The 18,829-nt window shown below is 41.2% G+C and overlaps 1 protein-coding gene across 24 annotated transcripts in view; it reads right to left on the minus strand.

Annotated features, from left to right (window-relative positions):
- NFYC (nuclear transcription factor Y subunit gamma) overlaps positions 1–18,829 on the minus strand; it is a 61,831-nt gene that overhangs the window by 14,323 nt on the left and 28,679 nt on the right. For 12 of the 24 annotated variants that reach the window (XM_081055210.1, XM_081055230.1, XM_081055212.1 and 9 more), the window contains 4 exons: positions 15,540–15,652; positions 8,322–8,393; positions 6,875–6,988; positions 3,360–3,455 (listed from right to left, as the gene is read on the minus strand). In XM_081055210.1, coding sequence (XP_080911336.1) covers positions 3,360–3,455; positions 6,875–6,988; positions 8,322–8,393; positions 15,540–15,644 — 387 coding nt within the window. In that variant the 5' untranslated portion in view covers positions 15,645–15,652. Of the gene's footprint in view, positions 1–3,359; positions 3,456–6,874; positions 6,989–8,321; positions 8,394–14,041; positions 14,080–15,539; positions 15,653–18,829 lie in introns of all 24 variants that reach the window. The other 12 variants (XM_081055214.1, XM_081055216.1, XM_081055219.1 and 9 more) reach the window with 2 other exon arrangements.

Raw genomic sequence — 18,829 nt, forward strand, 5'->3', positions numbered from 1 at the left:
GCTACTTCTAGGATTTTGTGGTCTACAGTGCGGGGAAAAGCTCCTGTGCCCTGTCGAACAAGGCTGGGTATTCTTTTGCTTGCCTGGTGACTGGGGGCCCAGGATACTAAAGCTAGGATTGCTGATATCCAGCCGCTGAGAAATGTGGGTCTCAGCATGACAAGGTTCCCTGACGGCCATTCACCAGCCTCTGCAGACACTTGTAATGTTCAGGGTCCCTAAAATAGTCCTCAAACATGAATCAACTTGCTAAGTTAACGTATTCTGGTTTTCAGATCCAAACAATTTGAAGCCTGAATGTGATCATGTTAAGGCGTATGAGGAGGTCCCCTTTTATTTTCATCTTGGTCTCAGTTTCCAGAACAACTTAACTCTGACAACATCACCTCCACTTCGACTCCAACTTCTCACCATTATAAATCAAGGTTAGCCTTGTCAACTAGATCTTGGCTGTGACAGGGATAAAATACTGATACCCTCCTTAGCCAAGAAACAGAGGCCAACTGCTCTTTTCAAAGCTCTTGAAATGGGTTCACTGTATTTATTTGCCATTAGAATCTCCCATCCCATTTTATTAAAAACCATTAATCATTCAAGTCCAGACCTAACCTGAACAAGCTCTTGGGTGATGAGAAGGTACCGAGGACGGAGACCCCCCTTCCACCTCAGCCACCCGGCAGCCAGAACCAACTTGTAGGAAGTCAATGAGTAGGGAGACACCGGCATTCCCGAGCCCCGACCTGTGACTACGCTGTCTGCAGTTATCCCTGACTGCAGCTGATCAGCAAGTGAGTATGCTTTTTGCTGGACAAAAGGCAATCCCTTTCAATACCCCTTGCCAAAAGCTGTGAGAGCAGGTAAAAAACTTTTCCTCTGCTGCCTCCTCTACAGTCTCTTAACCTGCTTATGAACCAGGTTGTGTCTAGAACACTCCACCCAGTAGAGGCACCTAGGTTTGTGTTGTAAGGACAGGGCATGACTATTCTCAAATCACTGGAATGGAAGGAGGCATACCTAAGGTTCCTCAGCATTATGAAGACTCATTCTGCCAATGGAGGTCAAGCTAGCAAGGGAATGATTATGCTTGATTTAAAGAGATGGGTGAAGAGAAAATGACATTTTAATGGGCAGGAACTTTCAACTCAGCTTTAGTGGGATAGAAGTCAGGCCTCAATTACCTTCTGCTTTTAAATAGTCTTTACTTGCTTCCCCGAAGAATGAAATTCCGCAGCATCTCTGAGAAGTCAAGGAAGGGCCTCAGATCCACAACTCCGTATTTCTGGCTAGTTCCTTTCCCCAGCCGTGGAATAGCATCCCAAGTGCTCGAACAATCTCTGCATGACCTCCCCAACCACAGGCTTGCTCTTGGACTGTGTTCAGAAGTGCAGACTGACAACCACCACCAGAGAACGAGCAGCCTCACCTCCTAGGGCCATCACGACAGTGTTGTACAGCCAGCCCAAGACCAGTGAAAAGTACACTCGCTTCGGTAGCAACGCTCAACTGCTGCCTCCTTCAGAAAGGGTGAATTCTGGAGAGTAGGCGCTTTTTAAGGACTTAAGGAGGTGCCAGCCAATTTGCAGCTTGGGAAAACTTCATGTCTACAGAGAATTAAAAGTGCTATCTTAGAATTTCAGGCCAGCTTTCAGCAATCTCCACCTTTCCAAGGCCAGGCAGCAGCTGTCCCGAATAGGATGCCAATCAATGGCTTGAACACCTACAGAAAACTGAATCCAGGCAGCAAGGAGCTATTTCAGCTAGACACACTTGAAAAAGAGATGGATCGTAGCGTTTTGAGGCAGGCTAGGATGGAACAAGGAGCTGTGTGACACCCTAAGAGCGCCAAGCCCTGAGGACTGTGGAGGAAGGGACAGGACAGGACCCTTCTCTCCAGCCAGCTGGTTCAGCAGGCAGCTCAGAGAACAAGCAGGAGTTAGAACAAGAAGCACGAACAAGGCCTGATTTTGTCACAGATCTCACCCCCTGGTTTTTAAAGGGGGCTTCTGAAACAAATTCCAACAAGGAGAGCACACGTCTCATGTCAATTGTTTTGAAGGAAGAGAAATGGTCTGAGTTCTAACTGTAATGACTTCTCAGAGAGGAGGGAAGCACCCCGAGATGAGGCAGTGAGCCCACGGGCACAAACCTGCAGTGTCTCAGGCGACGCGGAGCCGGGGACGACCGTGGCAGCCTGCCGCTGTAAACATCCGACTGAAAGCTCCTCTGAACACCTTACAGCTTCCAGTCAAGGATGTTTACAGTAGCAAAGACTGCCCAGAAAGAACGGAGACGCAGTGAGGCTCCCTGCTCTAGTAAGGAGGCGACAGAGGGCGCCTACAAATCCAAAGGCCCCCAGCAGGATCAGGATTACGTATGTCCTTTAAGATGCCCGCTTCTCCTACACTTTCTGACTGGTTACGAATATGAGACAACATGGGAGTCACTGGTGACCCTGTTTCTAAGGGTAATATACTATGAAATAATTCATAAAAAAACACTTATAATTTTCTTAAAACAAAGCAAGCAGCTTTGCTCCTGCCAAACGCTGCCATTATTCCCCAGGTGTCTCTGCTCCCCTAGTAAGTCAGGTAACCTTCGAGCCTGAAACAATGAGCTATACAGGACAGAGGGGTAGTACAATTGTAATTAAGAGCGTTATGCACCCCGTGTGTTAAAGAAACAATCGGCGAGACCTTTGGAAAGGGGCAGGCAGAGAAAAGGGAAAGGTGGACAGACACTCACATTCCCTTCTCGTGACTGCTTAGAAAATGGTTTCAGTGGTGGTTCTCAAATTTGGTTGCACAGTGAAAGCATCTAGGGAGCTTTAAAAAGTACCGACGCCTGAGCCTCTCCCTCACAGATTCTGATTCAGCTGGTGTGGCATGGAGCCTGGGCACTGACAGTTTTTAAACCCTAACAGGTGATTCTCGTGTGTAGCCAGAGACTATACAGACAACTACAATGTAGACCCAAGCCCACGCACTCCACACATCACTGTGCACATAGAGGGGACGTTTCTTAAAGCTCTAAAATCTGTAACTCACTGGGAATATTCTCCCATCCCAGATTAACAACGCTGACAGACTTCCTACGATACCTTGAAATGAGCTTTACTTTACTGTTTATAACTAAAAGCCTTTAATTTTCATTTTGTGTATTTTCACTGAAATACCACCTCAGCGGCACTGAGTTAAAAGTATCCATAAATGAGTAACAGAAGGAGATGTTAAGGATGGATCTGGTCTAGAGAAGGAGAAGCAAAAGGAAGAGCAGATGAGAGACGAAAAGGAGCATTATTTGACACCTATATGCAAAGTGCTCTTCAGTCAGCGGCAATAACAACCGCCTTCCTAGCTCACCTGACGCTTTGGAGGTTTCAGTTCGTCTCTTGGAACAATATCGATGAGAAAGTCAAACTGATCAAATTTTGTAATTGCCATGGCGATATCATTCCTCTGTAACAAAGAAAGGCAAGGTGAGAAATTAGCCTGAGGAGAAACTGGTTCACCTGGCTTTATAGCCTCCAAGTTACAAGTAAAATAAGACGATGACTTCTAAGCCAAACTAAATACCCATGGCCAAGTCTATAGCTGAAACAAGCACTGCCAAACTCATAAAACTTCAAATGATCAGACTTGCTATGTAACCAACAAAAAAGAGTACGTGCAGCTCACGCTCCACAAACCAGGTATTCCAGCTTCCAACTACTGCTGCCTCTGCTGGACCCTGCCCCAAGGCCCTCGCTAAATTGTTAAATTATCATCCTCCAGCTAAATTTGTACAAATCTAGGAATCTCAACTGGCAGGTTTCTAGTCCTTCTGTTGTTAGTCAGGTTAGGCTACCATTCGATCTTCTAACCTTTTTATAGCCTGAAATAATATTTTGCCTGTTTGATCCACAAGTAGTTATAATCCATTTTGAATCTCCTCGCTGAAATCCTAATTCAGTAATTTTTTGCAATATTTTCTAGTCACTGATCTGTATCTTAGTTCCTATAAAGCTATGATTTTTATTTTGGAATTCAAAATTGCAACGCTAAATCCATGGTTTAAATCTTTTTTAATGTGATACCGTGTTTCCCCGAAAATAAGACCTAGCAGGACAATCAGGTCTAATGCGTCTTTTGGAGCAAAAATTAATATAAAGCCCGGTCTCATTTTACTATAAAACTGGGTATAATATAATACCTGATCTTATTTTACTATAAGACCGGGTATAATATAATATAATATAATATAATATAATATAATATAATATAATATAATATAATATAATATAATACCATTAATTTGTATTCCAAAAGACACATTAGAGCTGACTGCCTGGCTAGGTCTTATTTTCAAGGAAACATGGTATAAACATTAGAAGTCTAAAGCTACTAGAATAGAGGCGGGGTAGGCAGAAGAGAACACAGGAGTCAGCCGACTAATGATACTGAAACCAAAACCTGCTCTGAAGGGGTTCTTTCTATGAGTGACATTCCCTTTCTTTAAATAATAAAATTAAAGGATTTTTTTAAATTAAAAACACACTATGTATACTCGAGATTTGTGTACTTCACTGCACAAAAATTTCAAAGAAATAGGAAAACAGAGTGAATTCTAGTGAATGATATGCATGTTGAAGTATTAACATTTAAGAAAAAGTAAACTTAAATTTATTTAAAAATAGATGACTTGATGGATAGGAGGATAGATATGGAGATAAAAGGTGATGGGTATACAGGTGTTCACTGTAAACTTTGCTTATGTTTGAATTTTTTTCATAAAATATAGGGATGGGGGTCAAGCTACTAACAGAAATTCTTAGCAACCTCTTACATCTTAAAGAGAAGGTGACTCATCAGATAAAACAGGAGGGGATGGAAATTTTCTGTTTTTTCCTTCCCTTGTCTCTGTGATGGCCTCAAGCCACTGAAATGCAAAACTCCAGTCCACCATTCTTGCCAACCACCAGCTTGGTAATAAACCCATCCTACCGAAGCAGGGCACAACTTAAGGCTGCCAGGACTCACTCACGATCAGTACGATATAGTGTCACATCCTTGATGATGTCACCCAGTCAAACTATCTAAACAGTTCATCTAAGGATGGAATGGGGGGAGGGGATAAAAAGAAATAACAATCACTTCCAAACACACACCAAAGTGTTCTCGAGTATTTTGGAAACGTATACTTAAACTGGTCTTTTAACACTTCTATTTTGCCTTTTTAAGTGCTAATATTTTACTGAATTATTACTCATATTTAGTAAAATACAGAAATCTTAAGTACACAGCTTGATGGACTTTAATAAATATATACACCCAGTAGCTATCACGCAGATAAAAATATAAAAAGTTTCCTTCTATCCTTTTCTAGTAAGTACCCCCACCAATCTGAGGCAAGCACAGCTCTGATTTCTATCACTATACATGGTGACAGTGTATGTTATGTGCTATGTAATTTTCTTCCGGTTTCTTTTGCTTAACAGTATTTTTGAGATTCATCCATGTTGTTGTATGATCAACGTTTGTTTCTTTTTAGTGTTTAGTAATCCATTTTATGACAATATCCATTTTTTATATATTCCCATCTTGATGGATACTTGAGTTGTTTCCAGTTTTTGGCTATTATAAATAAGATTGGTATCAATCAACATTGTTATAGAAGAATGCCCACACTTTGGGTTCTATCACTAGGATTGGAATGGCTGGGTCACAGTGGGGATATGTTTAACTTTACTAAAACAGCCTTCCAAAGTGATTGTACCACTTTATATTCTGACCAGCAGCATATGAATTTTAGTCACTCTTCTTCCTCACCAACATTTGCTATTGTCAGTTTTTTGTTTTGTTTTTTAAATTTAGCCACTCTAGTGGGTATAAACCAGTATCTCATTGTGATTTTAATTTGTATTTCCCAGATGACAAATGATGTTATGCACCTTTTCCTATGCTTATTGGTCATTTGGATATATTCTTTTTTGAACGGACCATTTAAGTGTTTTGCCCATCTTATTTTTTGATCGGAATTGATCTTGAAGGCAGCTTTAACTGGATCTCTCTAGATCCATAGGCTTCCTTCAAGGCAGCATAAAGTAAGTTCCCAATGTCTAGCTAAACTAGAATGTAGGCTTCCCGTGGGTGGGGATTTTTGTCTGTTTTGTGTATTAATCCCGAGAGCCTAGAACAGTGCTTGCTTGGCACATTGTGGTGTTCAATAAATATTTGTAGAATAAATGAATAAATACATAAATTTTCAATTTTGGAGGTAAAGGGAAATAAGAGGAGAAAACATAATTGACTTTCTTGGCTTTGTTGTTAAAATACTGCCACTGTCTGGTATCTGTCTGGGAAACCTTTCTCCCAAGAGCTAGGGCCTGGCTGCTGAGGGGAGGGCCTCTCAAGCCAAAGACCAGCGGGTCTTCATGTAATACGAATGTTGATTTGCTGGATTAAAATGAAAACAAAAAGAACAGGGGAAGGATTCCCAGGAAGGCAGAGAAGGAACAAAAGGCTAATGAGGTTAGTGAGACTGATTCTTCCTGGGACTGTCCTTTCCTGGGTCTCTCAAGGCTTCTAACCAGAAGTTGTTTACATCTGGAAATAAATATCACTTTAGCCTCTGTTTATAGTGAGGACTCTCCAAGTGAATAGTTCAGTCACTGATCTGTGAAAACCATGGGAGAGTTGGAAATTAAGATTTTTAGTAGGGAAATACTATCAATGGCTGTAAGGTATGCCTGCCTCCCAATAGTACAGGAAGATGCCACTTACACACACAAGCTTGACAGAGCCCTAAGGAATAACCATCTTAGGTCCAAAGCCATGCAAGAGCAGCACGCAAAGGCAACAGCTCGCCCAGTTTCCCCGATGTAAGTCTACAGTATTACCTGCAGAGTCCGTCGCTTGTTATCCTCTGTGTGGATCCAGGCTCGAAGAGTCAACTCGGTGATAAAAATCTGGGCTGCCTTGGCAAACAGCACAGGGGCTTCTGCACTGATCATCTGCAACAGACGTAGGCCCTCCCTGTCAATCACCAGCAAGTCATTCCAAGCAGTCAGTGTGTCCTTTACCTTATGTCCTGCCACTGGACTATGGGGCAAGGATCGGAAAATGAGAAGGTAGTAGCCTCAAGAGATCCCAGAGTAAAATCAATCCTTGAGTAGGGACAAAGCAGGCAGTGGGTGGAAGAAGGGGAGAGGGACAAAGAATACTCACTTAGCTAGCTAGCACCCGTGGTGCATTCTGACTCTCTTAATAGCCTTTCAAGAAACGAGGGTTTAGAAGAGGTGAAGTGACTTGCCCACAGCCATAAAGCCAGTATGGTAGGGTTTAGGTTCTAATTCAAGGAGAGATGATGTGGGGAAAGATAATGAGTTTGAGAATCAATGGATTTAGGTAGTCTCAGGCTTCCCATCCTGTGGGCTTTATTTTTCATATACTGAAAAAGAGGAGAACCTTCCAATACTGTTGTGGGAATCAAATGAAATACTATCAATAAAAGCACCCAGCATAGGGCCTGGCACATAGTAAGTAACGTAAGCTCTTGGTCAAATAAGGCTCTGAACCCTTGGGGAGGTAGTCTGTACAGGACAGAGCCATGGGCAGAGCTCTGGAGTTAAGGACGCAGGAGATGAGAATTGGGATCTTGGTTCTCCTACTCTGGGTGAGTCACTTTTAACTTCTTTTGTCCATTTCCACACCTATAAAATGAAATGAATAATTCTTATCCTATCAAATCTCACACGGTTGCTATGAGGAAGAAGGGAGCTAATAGAAGGGAAAATTGCTGTGAACTGTTAACTTTCTATACAAATACAAGAGACTATTAATTTTGAGTGGTAAGGAGAGGGAATTGCTCTTTTCCTGAGAGTTACAGTGGGACATGGACTCCTAGGAATACAGAAACAGCCACCCCCAAGTAAACCCTCTCACAAATATAATTCATGTAAAACAACTCACAGATGCAATATCACTATCAAACATTTCTTAAGAGCTCAAATCCATCAACTCGAGGTTGTAATAAGATTCTACGAAGATGGCACTGTCCTGTTGATTTGATGATATATGTTTACATTACATGGTGATTCAAAAGCACTCAGCATCTTTTCAACATCTAGAAAAGAGTGTACCCCTAATTTTCAGAGAAGCACCATATAATCATTAAAACTACTCCATTTCAGCCCACTTAACAATTTTACCAGGAACCAAATAAAAAAGTGACAGACAATAACAATATTTTCATTTTTGTTTAAACTTTGAGCTCTAGAGAAATGAGCACTACTCCGCCCATCACTTTAGCTTCAATATGAACAATAAAAATGAACGTGAATTCACCTTCACATCTTCATCCAGTTTCATAATCTTCTTAATACGAGCCAGTGGGAGTTCCTGCACTCGGAAATCTTTCTGAAATGGGTCACACAAGGTGCATAAATGGTGGGGACAGTCAGTAGAGCATGACAGGCAGCAGGAAACCCTGATTTGCTTAGTCCCTCCTTTCAGAAAATACGCCAGGAGAGGAGGTACAGATGAAATGAGGAAAACACAAGCTCCTTGCAAAATTCTTCTTAACCCATGCAGAGCTTTAAACAATCAAACAGTTTCAGGATAAATTTATGATGGCTTTCTCACAATGCCCTCTAGAAAATGAGCTCCAAACAATACCAGAGTCTTTGCCAGCACACTATAGAGATACATTCTGAGTATCTTTCTCCTCCCAGGAAAGTTTACCACTATGCAATATGCACATGAAAACAACAGTTTTCCCTCAGGGACATTCCTCTAAGTTGCCAGTTCTTTCTTCCATTCAGGGTCTACAAGGGCAAGTGCCAGCAGCACCTGACCACAGTGACCCCCAGTTCTCTACTGCTGACCTTTGCACTAACCTGACACCAGAAATCGGTGGGGGGGTGGGGGGTGGGGGGGTGGGGGGGGGACTTCTTTCCCATCACAGCAGCAAAGGGCCTATCTCCAAACTCTGCTTGGAGGTTTGCTTGGAGAAAGGGTATGGAAGAAGGGTGAGGGTGAATTTATCAGGTGGCTTTTTGGAATAGCACTGGCACTTTTTTTCCTTAACAAAACTGGGCTGGGGGGAAACCACATCACTTTATCAGTGACAGGATTTAGGAAAGGGCTTTTTGACCAGCACGACTTGATTATTTGCAACTTTTTGTTTTATTTTGATACCACTGGTATTTAAACACATGGCCGATGATGGATGCAATTCTAGAAATAAAAATCAATTCTGGGTTTCAGAGCTGCAATGAAGAAAGAGGTCCAAAGGCAGAGATTAGCTAAAATCAGCAAAATCCCTGCTGGGACTAGGTGTCAAATGATTGATTCTATAAGTGGTCTGAAATGTGACTCACCAAACCCAATATGCTCACCTGGGAATTTGCATCATCACATTATGGAAAGAACAGCTATTATTTGAGATCTGGTATAATTAATACATAAGTGAACTTTCTTTTCCAGGACCAACAGAAAACCTCAACTGTATGTCAAGGAAGGCAGTGGGGCATTTTGGAAAAGCATAGAAGAGCCTACCCAGAATCTATTTTATGATTACAGAAGGAAGAGAAACTACTAGGATAAAATATACCCCAAGACATCTAATTTCCCCATGCAAACCCAACAAGCTGCTTGTCTCCACTCAGCTCTACAAACTCCCAACACCAATTTTTCATCTTTTCCTTTTCCAAAGCAGCTATCAACATTTTCCAGGAAGCCTCTACAAAAACCAACCCTGGAGTGGCAGAGGTTTAGAAGCCCAGTTTACTAAATTTCACCAAAAGGAGACAGCAGGATACGTTCTTTCTATTGTTATTTTTTTCTCCTCTTCCATTTATTCATTCACGCAACTCAACTAATAAGATAGCTACCGGTACTGCTATGTGAAAGATGCAAATCTTTCCTACCTTTGAACAACTTATAGTTTAATTGTTGGAGACTGCTACATAAAAACATAATAACCCCTATTCTATACTAGAATGGGGGTATAAAATCCCACAGGGACAGAGGAAACCACCACAGGCAATGGGGGGTTGGAGTGAGCAGGAGGAGTTGGCAAAGTGGGGGCTGAATTGTGCCTAAGCGATGCTACAAATGTGCTCGTTGGAAAAGTGTGAGAATGTTATTCAGACAGAGCGAACAGCATGCGCAGCACAGACACAGAAAAGATGGTCCATTCAAGTTTCAGACGTGTGACCTTAGGACAGAAGGGAACAAGAAAGGGAAGGGTGGCTTGGGGCCAGACCCTAAAGGGATTTAAAAAACAAAAAGTTAACCACAGAAGTCAATCAGTGGTCTTCCTTCTTGTGTGGTATATCACAGAAAACAATGATGCTAAACAGAAATGCCAAAGAGAATGCTGGGGGTCAGGGCTCCCTTTGGAAGGCCTCCTGGGATGATACACACAGCACAAGACTATGACCACAAGACTTAGCTCTCTTGCAAGTGTGCTCTCACTTGGCGTGGCTACTGAGTATAATTTCCACAAGACTGTTCCAAGATTACTTAACCAAAGCCCAAAGCTGATAAAAAGATCTCCTTTCCCAACTTGAAAGAGTAAAATAACACTTTTAGAATTTCTGTGAGACTATTCTTTAATCAAAAGCAACAAGAAACGGTAAAGGATAAAGAGATTATATCATTGCCACCTTGGAGAGGTGTAAAATGAGGCAGAAATTTACAAAAAATCTCTTCTCTAAGCCCCACCCCAACCTTTTCTTTTATGAGCAACATTCTCAGGATCCCCAAACCTTGAGATCTCAAGGGGCAGGGTGTGAAAAGTGGATCTTCAGATGTGTGTGGTTCCTTATTGCTGACAATAGCCCAGTTTTCTAGAATCTCACCCTAGCTTTCCAGTCACATGTGTGTATGATAAGCTTACTAGAGAGGGGAGCCCCTTCACTATCAGTAGTTTGAGGTCCACTAAATTGGCTTTTAATTCAATGCTCCCTTTGTCATCAGCAACCATGCAACTAATGTGAGCAACATTTAATTTCTGATGCTGAGCCAAGTGGAACAACTGAGACATACTGATTTTTTTCCTTCTACTCTTGGGAGTGATATCAGCAAGGTGCAAGAGCAGATTCTCTCTCAGAACATTCCTGTGTTGCCGACCACAACCAAAGAACTACATTAAAAATGCTGCCATGTGAAATTGCTGAGTTTCAAGAAGTCTGAATTCACTCACTGAAAGTTCGGAGCCAAAGAAAAGTCAAAGGGTCTCAGACTGCACTACAGAACATCCAGAGTTTCAAATAATGATGAGAAATCTTTTCCAGGCCTACCCAGTCAGGCACTCGGGCAAAGTCAAGATTCTAATCCTCTCAAAAGCAGGGATTCTCAACCTTGGCTGCATGTTAGAATCACCTGGGGAGCTTTTTGAAAAACAGTGCTTGGGCTTTATCCCAGACTAACTGGATCAGGAACTCCTGGCATCACATTTTTTGAAAACTCCCCTGGTGACTATAATCAACAGCGAGGGTTAAGGACCACTGCTTCAAAGCCTTAATACTCAAAGTGAGGTTCTTATACCAGCAATGGTATTGCCTGGGAACTCAAAACAAATGCACAATCTCAGGCTCTACTCTCTATTTTAACAAGATCCTCACGTGGTTCATTAGACGACAAAGTCTGAGAAGCATTGCTCTACAGGAAGGGCTCAAACAACACAGGACCTGCTCTGTCAGTCCACCAACCTTCACCTCCAGTTTCTTGTTTAAATGGTTATCTGATTTGACTGTAATGTTAGAAATGCCATCATCTAATCTGGAGGCACTGAAGAGTGAAAAGATGTAACTGGCAATTAAAAGAAAGTGACCTAGGCATTAAATTACAGCTAATTGAAGGCTGAATGGGATGTAGCGAATAAGTTAGGGGAGGATTAGATTTTTCTTTTCAAGATTCAGCATTGTTGCCTCCCCACCCGCCCTACCCGCCCCCCAAAGACAAACTTGGCTTTTTCTTGCCCACTTTCAAAGAGGTCTACAGGGGTAAAATTCAATGCCAAAAAGTCTGTAAATTATCACTCCCAGAACTCTGCTGAGCAGGAAAACGGTATTTTACGCAATCATCCTGTTGTACAATCATTTTGGTATGATTTTTAACCAACTTCAATTCCAGCTGAACACCACCTGGATTTATGGACAATTACAGAGCTTTTACGAGTGAGGAGAGTGTGATGGCCAAGCTGAGACGAAAGATAAATTTCTTTTCCAGAACACAGACCAAAATGACTGGGGTCAGTATTTCCAATACATCATGAAATCTATCACCTAGCAAACTTTAATTACTTGTTTTTGGAACAATCTTTGTCCAAGTCTTTAGCGACCACAACACCTTGTGAATATTCTCCTAAGTTTTATTCATGTTTGGATACTTTGAACATGTGGATTTTCAAAAAAATCTGTTAGACACGTTGAGATGTCAATCTAAGAGGCTCTGACATATCTGAGGAAGTCTGGTTATAAGTGTTATTGAGTTCTGGAAAGGCACAGACTAAATGCTAAAATACCTGGCCACAGTACACAGGCAGAAGTGCAGTCAGAGAATCAGATACCTTCATGTGTCATGGGAGAGGGGAAAATAAGAGTTTTACAAAGGGAGAGATCACTCCAACTTGACTGGATTGTGTTCTCTTCAAACGTGGCATTGATGTTGCTTCACACTAGATCTGAAGTGAAGGAGTCTGGGTCATTCAAGCATTTATGGTGCACCTACTATATGCCAAACATGGTAACATTCTAGGCATCTTTTTTCAAGGGTACGTGGGAGAAAAATTTTAGTCAGCCATCAAGAGAAGAATGATTCAAGACAACTTTCCTCCTTGCTCTTCTTTCTCTTCACAAAACTTGAACTAAAACTGTATTCCTTAAAGAATCCATTTTTAACCTCTGAAGGACTAGCTGTCCAGGTACTAAAAGTAGGTCAACACTACAATCTGCTTTGCTGGCAATCAAGCTTCAAAATTAAAGCAAGCAGGGTAAAAATCAGAGCCCACACCCATGCTCATTGCAGCATCATTCACTATAGCCAAGAGGTGGAAGCAACCCAAATGCCCACTGGCAGATGAACGGATAAACAAAATGTGGTATATACACAGAGACACGGGATATTACTCAGCCTTAAGAAGGAAAGAAATCCAGCCACATGTTATAACACGAATGAGCCTTGAAGACAAACAATATGCTAAGTGAAATAAGCCAGTCACAAAAAGACCAATAGGTGTTATGATTCCACTTATATGAGGTACTTAAAAGTAGAAAGTAGAATGGTCGTTATCAGGGGCTGGGGAGAAGGGAAGAGGGTAGCTGTTGATTAATGGGTATAGAGTTTCAGTTCTGCCAGCTGAAAAAGTCCTAGAAATCTATTCCACAGCAATGTGAATATATTTAAGACTAGGGAACTTTATAATTTTAAGATGGTAAATTTTATGTGTTTGTTTTAACCACAATTAAAAAAGGAAAAATCAAAGCCCAACAAAATATAGACGAGTTAAGTGCTAAGTGCTGAGCTTGCTTGGCCACTTGCTGGATGCTGGATTTCTGCTTCTGTGCTCAAGCTGGAGCGCAGACTTGATACACTCGCCTGGACCCACAACACCCCAGGAGGGCACGAGTTACACCGGCTGACGTCAGCACTAAACCTAATAAGCTTAACCATGAGATTATCCCCTTAAAATATGTACAAAAGACCTCACTTTTGACTTTATAATTTCATTTTTTCCTACTTTCTCTTTTACATCTGAGACAGTATAGATAACTACCACCTTTAGACTGCAAAAGAGAAACAATGACTTTTCAGTGGAAATCCACAAGTGAACACAGCCCATTCTCAGAAAGGCCAAGCCAAGCTCAACTGCTGAAAAATCCCCCCTAGAAAAAACATGACTCACAGGTACATCCAGAATACAAATTAGTTTTTTACCACTGAAGTCAGTGGACATTAATCACAATGAGAAGTTCTTTTGTTTATTTTATTCATTCATCACTTGTTTATAGCCTGTCTCCCCCACCGGAATATATGTTCTGTGAGTACAATGCTCTTACCTGGTTCCTTACTGGGTCCACAGTATCTAGCATAGCCACTGTAGGTGCATAAAAAGTATTTGCTGAGTGAGCAAATAAACTGACCTTGTATATCAGAGGTTAAAAGCCACTAACTAAAAAATTGCAACATTATTTCTACATTAGGAAGGAATCCAGTGTCTGCTCTGCCAGGATGCTAATACCTTCCAGGCAGGAATGACACATCTAACCCAGAGAGCTCCATCAGTATTTGCTAAAATGACACCAAATGGAACATTCTTCCTAAGGACATGACACTACGCTCTGCAAATATTTCAATTCTAACCTGTCTCACTTGCTACCACTGTTACATTCCTTAAACCTGCCTCCACCGCCACTGTCCACACAGTAACCTCCAGCCACTCTGAACTTCGTGCTGTTCCTCTAAACCTAAGGCCTCCCTGCCTCTATGAGGCGTTTCCCTCTGCCTGAGACATACTCTCCCCACACAGTGCAATATAGACATGAAATAGTATAGAACTGTACACTTGAAACCTATGCAATTTTATTACCAACGTCACCCCAATAAATTTAATTAAAATATATATATTCTCGCCCATCCTTTTCATTTGGTGAATGCAGCATATTCACATTTTAAGACTCAACAAAATGTCCCCTTTACTTAAAGTTCCCAAACTCAACCAGGGAAGAACAAGCACTGTGCCCTGTGCTCCCACAGCACTTGACTTTTACTGCTTCAGACTCATTCCTGTGCCTGACTCGGTAAGTATTTAATAGATACTTACTGAATAAATGACTCTAGTTATAATTACTAGATTATAAACTCAAGGATTATATCCGATTCTTTTAAAAAAAGTGGTTCTCAACAGGGGATGATTTTAGCCCCAGGAGACATTTGCCAATGTCTGGAGATATTTTGGGTTGTCACGCTGGCAGGAGATGGAGAGTTCCACTGGCATCTAGTGAGGAGAGGCCAGGGCTGCTGCTCACCATCCCACAAAGCACAGGACAACCCCTCACAATAAAGAATCATCCAACCCGAAGTGTCAACAATGCTGAGGCTGAGAAACCCTCATCGAAGTGTATCTTTTAAAACCTGGAAAAAGTGACTGCTTACACTAGATTTGTTGTTGAATAAATTGCCCAATAGTTTTCATCAGCTTCTAGAAATTTGGCAGGGCCACTAAATCAGGCCTGAGAAATGAACTGAAGCTACTGACGAAAAGTGGGAAAGCTCGGTTTTTCTGCATTCTCTAAAATATACGCCTCACATTAAACTACCTCCAAGTCAAGACATCCACTACACATTCACATGTCTAAGGAAAACCACTAAAATACTTTTCAAAATCCCTGTAGCTACCTCACCTAAGGTAAATTATATTTTCATTTCCCCACCCAAAGGTCAGGAATGAATTATGCCTTTGTAAATGTGCTGGAGATGAAACATGTTTTAGTCTACGTTTGGGTCGTTCATCGACTAGCTCTTTACACTGTTTGGAAGCTTCTCCTTGTCGCTTACCACTGTTAAATTCCGGATTTCCTCCATGACCCGAGGCCAGAAGGACTGCAGGCTCTGCTGAGCATCGCTGCTGCTAGTGCCACCAAATCCTCCTTCTGCAGACATGCTGACAACTGGAAACAAACACATACATGGGACAGTGAGAAATAGTAATATAGTCAGACTTCTGCCCAGGCTATTCATATTTTTCCTTGTAGATGTTTTCACTAATTCATCAACTTTTGAGTCTGAGAAGGTATATAATTGTGCTGAAGAGGTTTTCAACACAGACTTAAATCTTAGCAAAAACATACGAGGGAAAAGTTTTATCTTCTATCCAGTTTATACCACAGAGATTATCCAGGAGCTCCAACTAGCAAATCTAAAATTGTTAGAAATCCAAATTGAAATCCTAATGTAAATTCAAGGGCTTTTAATGTCTCGTCGTGGTGGGGAAAGGCACTTGGTTTCCCTAGTCTGGTCTATACATTTTCAATGTCATTCCTTCCCTCCAATGTTTTCTCAAGTTCTACGTGGCTTCCCACACTCTGTGCCACAGCCTGCAGCAGATATACTAAGGGTCCCCAGTGATTCATACTTTACAGATATACAAACCCCAAGTCTTAAAATATGAGTCAAATTTATTCTTTTGTTTTAGACACTGTGGCCCCATTTCTTTGGGACTACTGATGATTATTCCTCTAATCTCAAACTAATCTGCCTCAAAGGACACAAAAGCACTAAAGCGTAGGCCAATAATTGAGTGGGTGGCACAAAGTCTCTGAACTGAAACATTTCCCAGTTTTCTCCTTACCTGAACCTTACTTTGTTAGGCACAAGGCCAAACAAAGCACACCATCAACTGGAAGCTCTGAAGATGGTTGAAGATGGTTGAAAAATGGGGAATTAAATTTAGGCAAGAAGAGGGTCAGAACCTGCATTCAGTCGACTGCTTTGTGATGGAGAGGGAAGATCAGTAAGAATCCCCACTGAAGGTAATATTGTGACGTCTTAAAAGATTTACAGGAGGAAAGCAAAAAACTCCAGATGGCTTAAATGCTTATCTGGCAAATACTTAAATGCAAGAAACAGTTTAATTAAACACAAAGAATTAGAAACTTAGTGATGTGCGAAGAATTTCTATTCTGGGAAATTATTTGAAAAAGTTTCACATGCCAGTGACAGGATGCTGGCGGGACAGCTATGTAAGTCATTAAGAACTAATCGGAAGGGCTTAAAGAAAAGCACCCAAGACAGGTGTCACATGACCAAACGTGTTCCCTTCCAGGCTCCCCGTGGTTGCATGCTGGGCTGATCACTCTCCATCAGCACAGTGGAAAGAAGGCTGGCAAATGTAGGTTTACCCTGTGAGGAGGTTGGATTCTCTCTTAAATGTTTGCCTGGGATTGTCCTAGAGGTCTCTGATTTTTGTGTTGTTGTTGTTTCCTTATAAAGGAAGTGATGAAAGGAAAGAAATGGAAAGAAAACAAGAGTACAATCTTCAAAGCAGATTTCACTCTGGTGTAATGACATTAGTGGGTGATGATGTAATGGGAAACGGTCTGGAGCCAATTTCCGGTGCTGGAGGCCTACAAGAAGCTCTATACATCAACGTGAACTCTAAGTGCTGGGAAGCAACTTGATCTTGGAGTTTCCGGAGGGAATTAAAATGAAGAGTGTTGAATCACAGTTGGGAATGACTAGATAAAATTCTGAGTCCTAAACCAAGTGAGGTCCTCAACTTAGCTTCCATTACATGTTCCCTTAGCACAGTGTGCAGAGCTTTTATACGCTATTCTCTTCGAGTACTGAGAACAAAGAAATCAAGGTAATCTAGAGAAGTTTCATCATTTGTATTCATAGATTCTTCCAAGGTACTCATGACAATGAAGAAAGTGAGACTCTAACCTTTTAAAATGGGGCAAATGAAAAATCTTCTAGAAATGAAAACACTTATGAAAAAACTTAAAGAATCTAATCCTTCACTGTAGGGATCCATGGACAGGCCTCATCTTAGCAAAATCTGCCCTGCAAACTGCTCCAGTCAAAGGAGGAAGACGCACGACTGCCAGTGGTATCTCTGTGTACTTGCTTATGTGTAGGTTTAGTCTGAGTGTAAAGGTCTGTGAGATTTAGAATGCTGGTAACGACTTCTGGTTGTCCTCCGATCTCTCCCCACAAACACTACACAGTCGAACAAGTCAAGAAGTACTTTTGAAATGTGTGTGCAGTCTGCTCTTAAATTTTGCAGTGCCCCAACTAAGGACGTGTTGGCGCAATCAGTTCCCAAACACGTGTGCAGTCAATAGATCATGAATGAATCTCTGGCTGGCTCGCAGCCACACATTGTTGGAATGGAGATTGAGTACAAAACAGAAGTTAAATAATTCTGGAACTCCAAATTGAGTTCACTGTTTTTCTATATTTCACTTCTCCCTTCCATTAAAGATGTAATTCATTTAAAAAAAAAAGATTTAAAGGTTAAGTTTTTGACTTGAGAGGCCCACCTGAATTAGATAACTACAAATGGATAATGGCAAAAAAAAACCCACATCAATAATAATGTCCTTTACATTTTACTGCATCATAGAAGTTTACAATTTCAAAAAAGACATGAAGAACTACAGAGGCCCACCTCTCTAAAAGACGCTCACAGCTCTACTTCAACCTCCGCCCAATCCCATCCTGAGTGGTCCTTTAGCTTAAATACGAGCTCCTCCTTCTCCAGTTCTGGGAAACTGGCTTATTAGTAAGACATTCTTTTTCATCTTTAGATAGCTCTGACTGTTCTTTACATTAACTTGAATTCACAAACAAGTTTCCATTTGAGCTTTGGATTCACAGTTATAGTTTTTATGATTTTTCCATTCAGAAACCTCTTTTTATAAATTCTAACCAATAACCAAAGATATTGTCTTCACCAGGGACAGAAGATCCTCTCATGAGGAAAAACAGACAAAGGTTTGGAACATATTTTCTAGTATCTTTGCACAGAGATGATTAGTAGCTAATTCTTTTAATACCTCTTGGAAGAACACAAATTGTGACTGTAAATTCCTAGAAAAAGTGACACTTTGATTCAAAAGGCTTTCCTTAAAGCAGACCCAGTCTTTACATGGGGTTTTAAAAATCAGACCAAATCTCAAGAAACAGATTTTACACAAATTGGTGTTTTCAGTATTTTCTGACTGAGGCACAACTTAACATTAAAATAACAAAACCTAATCATAAACACAAATTCTGCTCACCAAACACCCAAGTTAAAAAATATAAAGCAGGGCCGGTGGCTCAGGCGGTTAGAGCTCCGTGCT

This window comes from Rhinolophus hipposideros (assembly GCF_964194185.1).
Source record: "Rhinolophus hipposideros genome assembly, chromosome: 8".
Lineage (NCBI taxonomy): Eukaryota > Metazoa > Chordata > Mammalia > Chiroptera > Rhinolophidae > Rhinolophus > Rhinolophus hipposideros.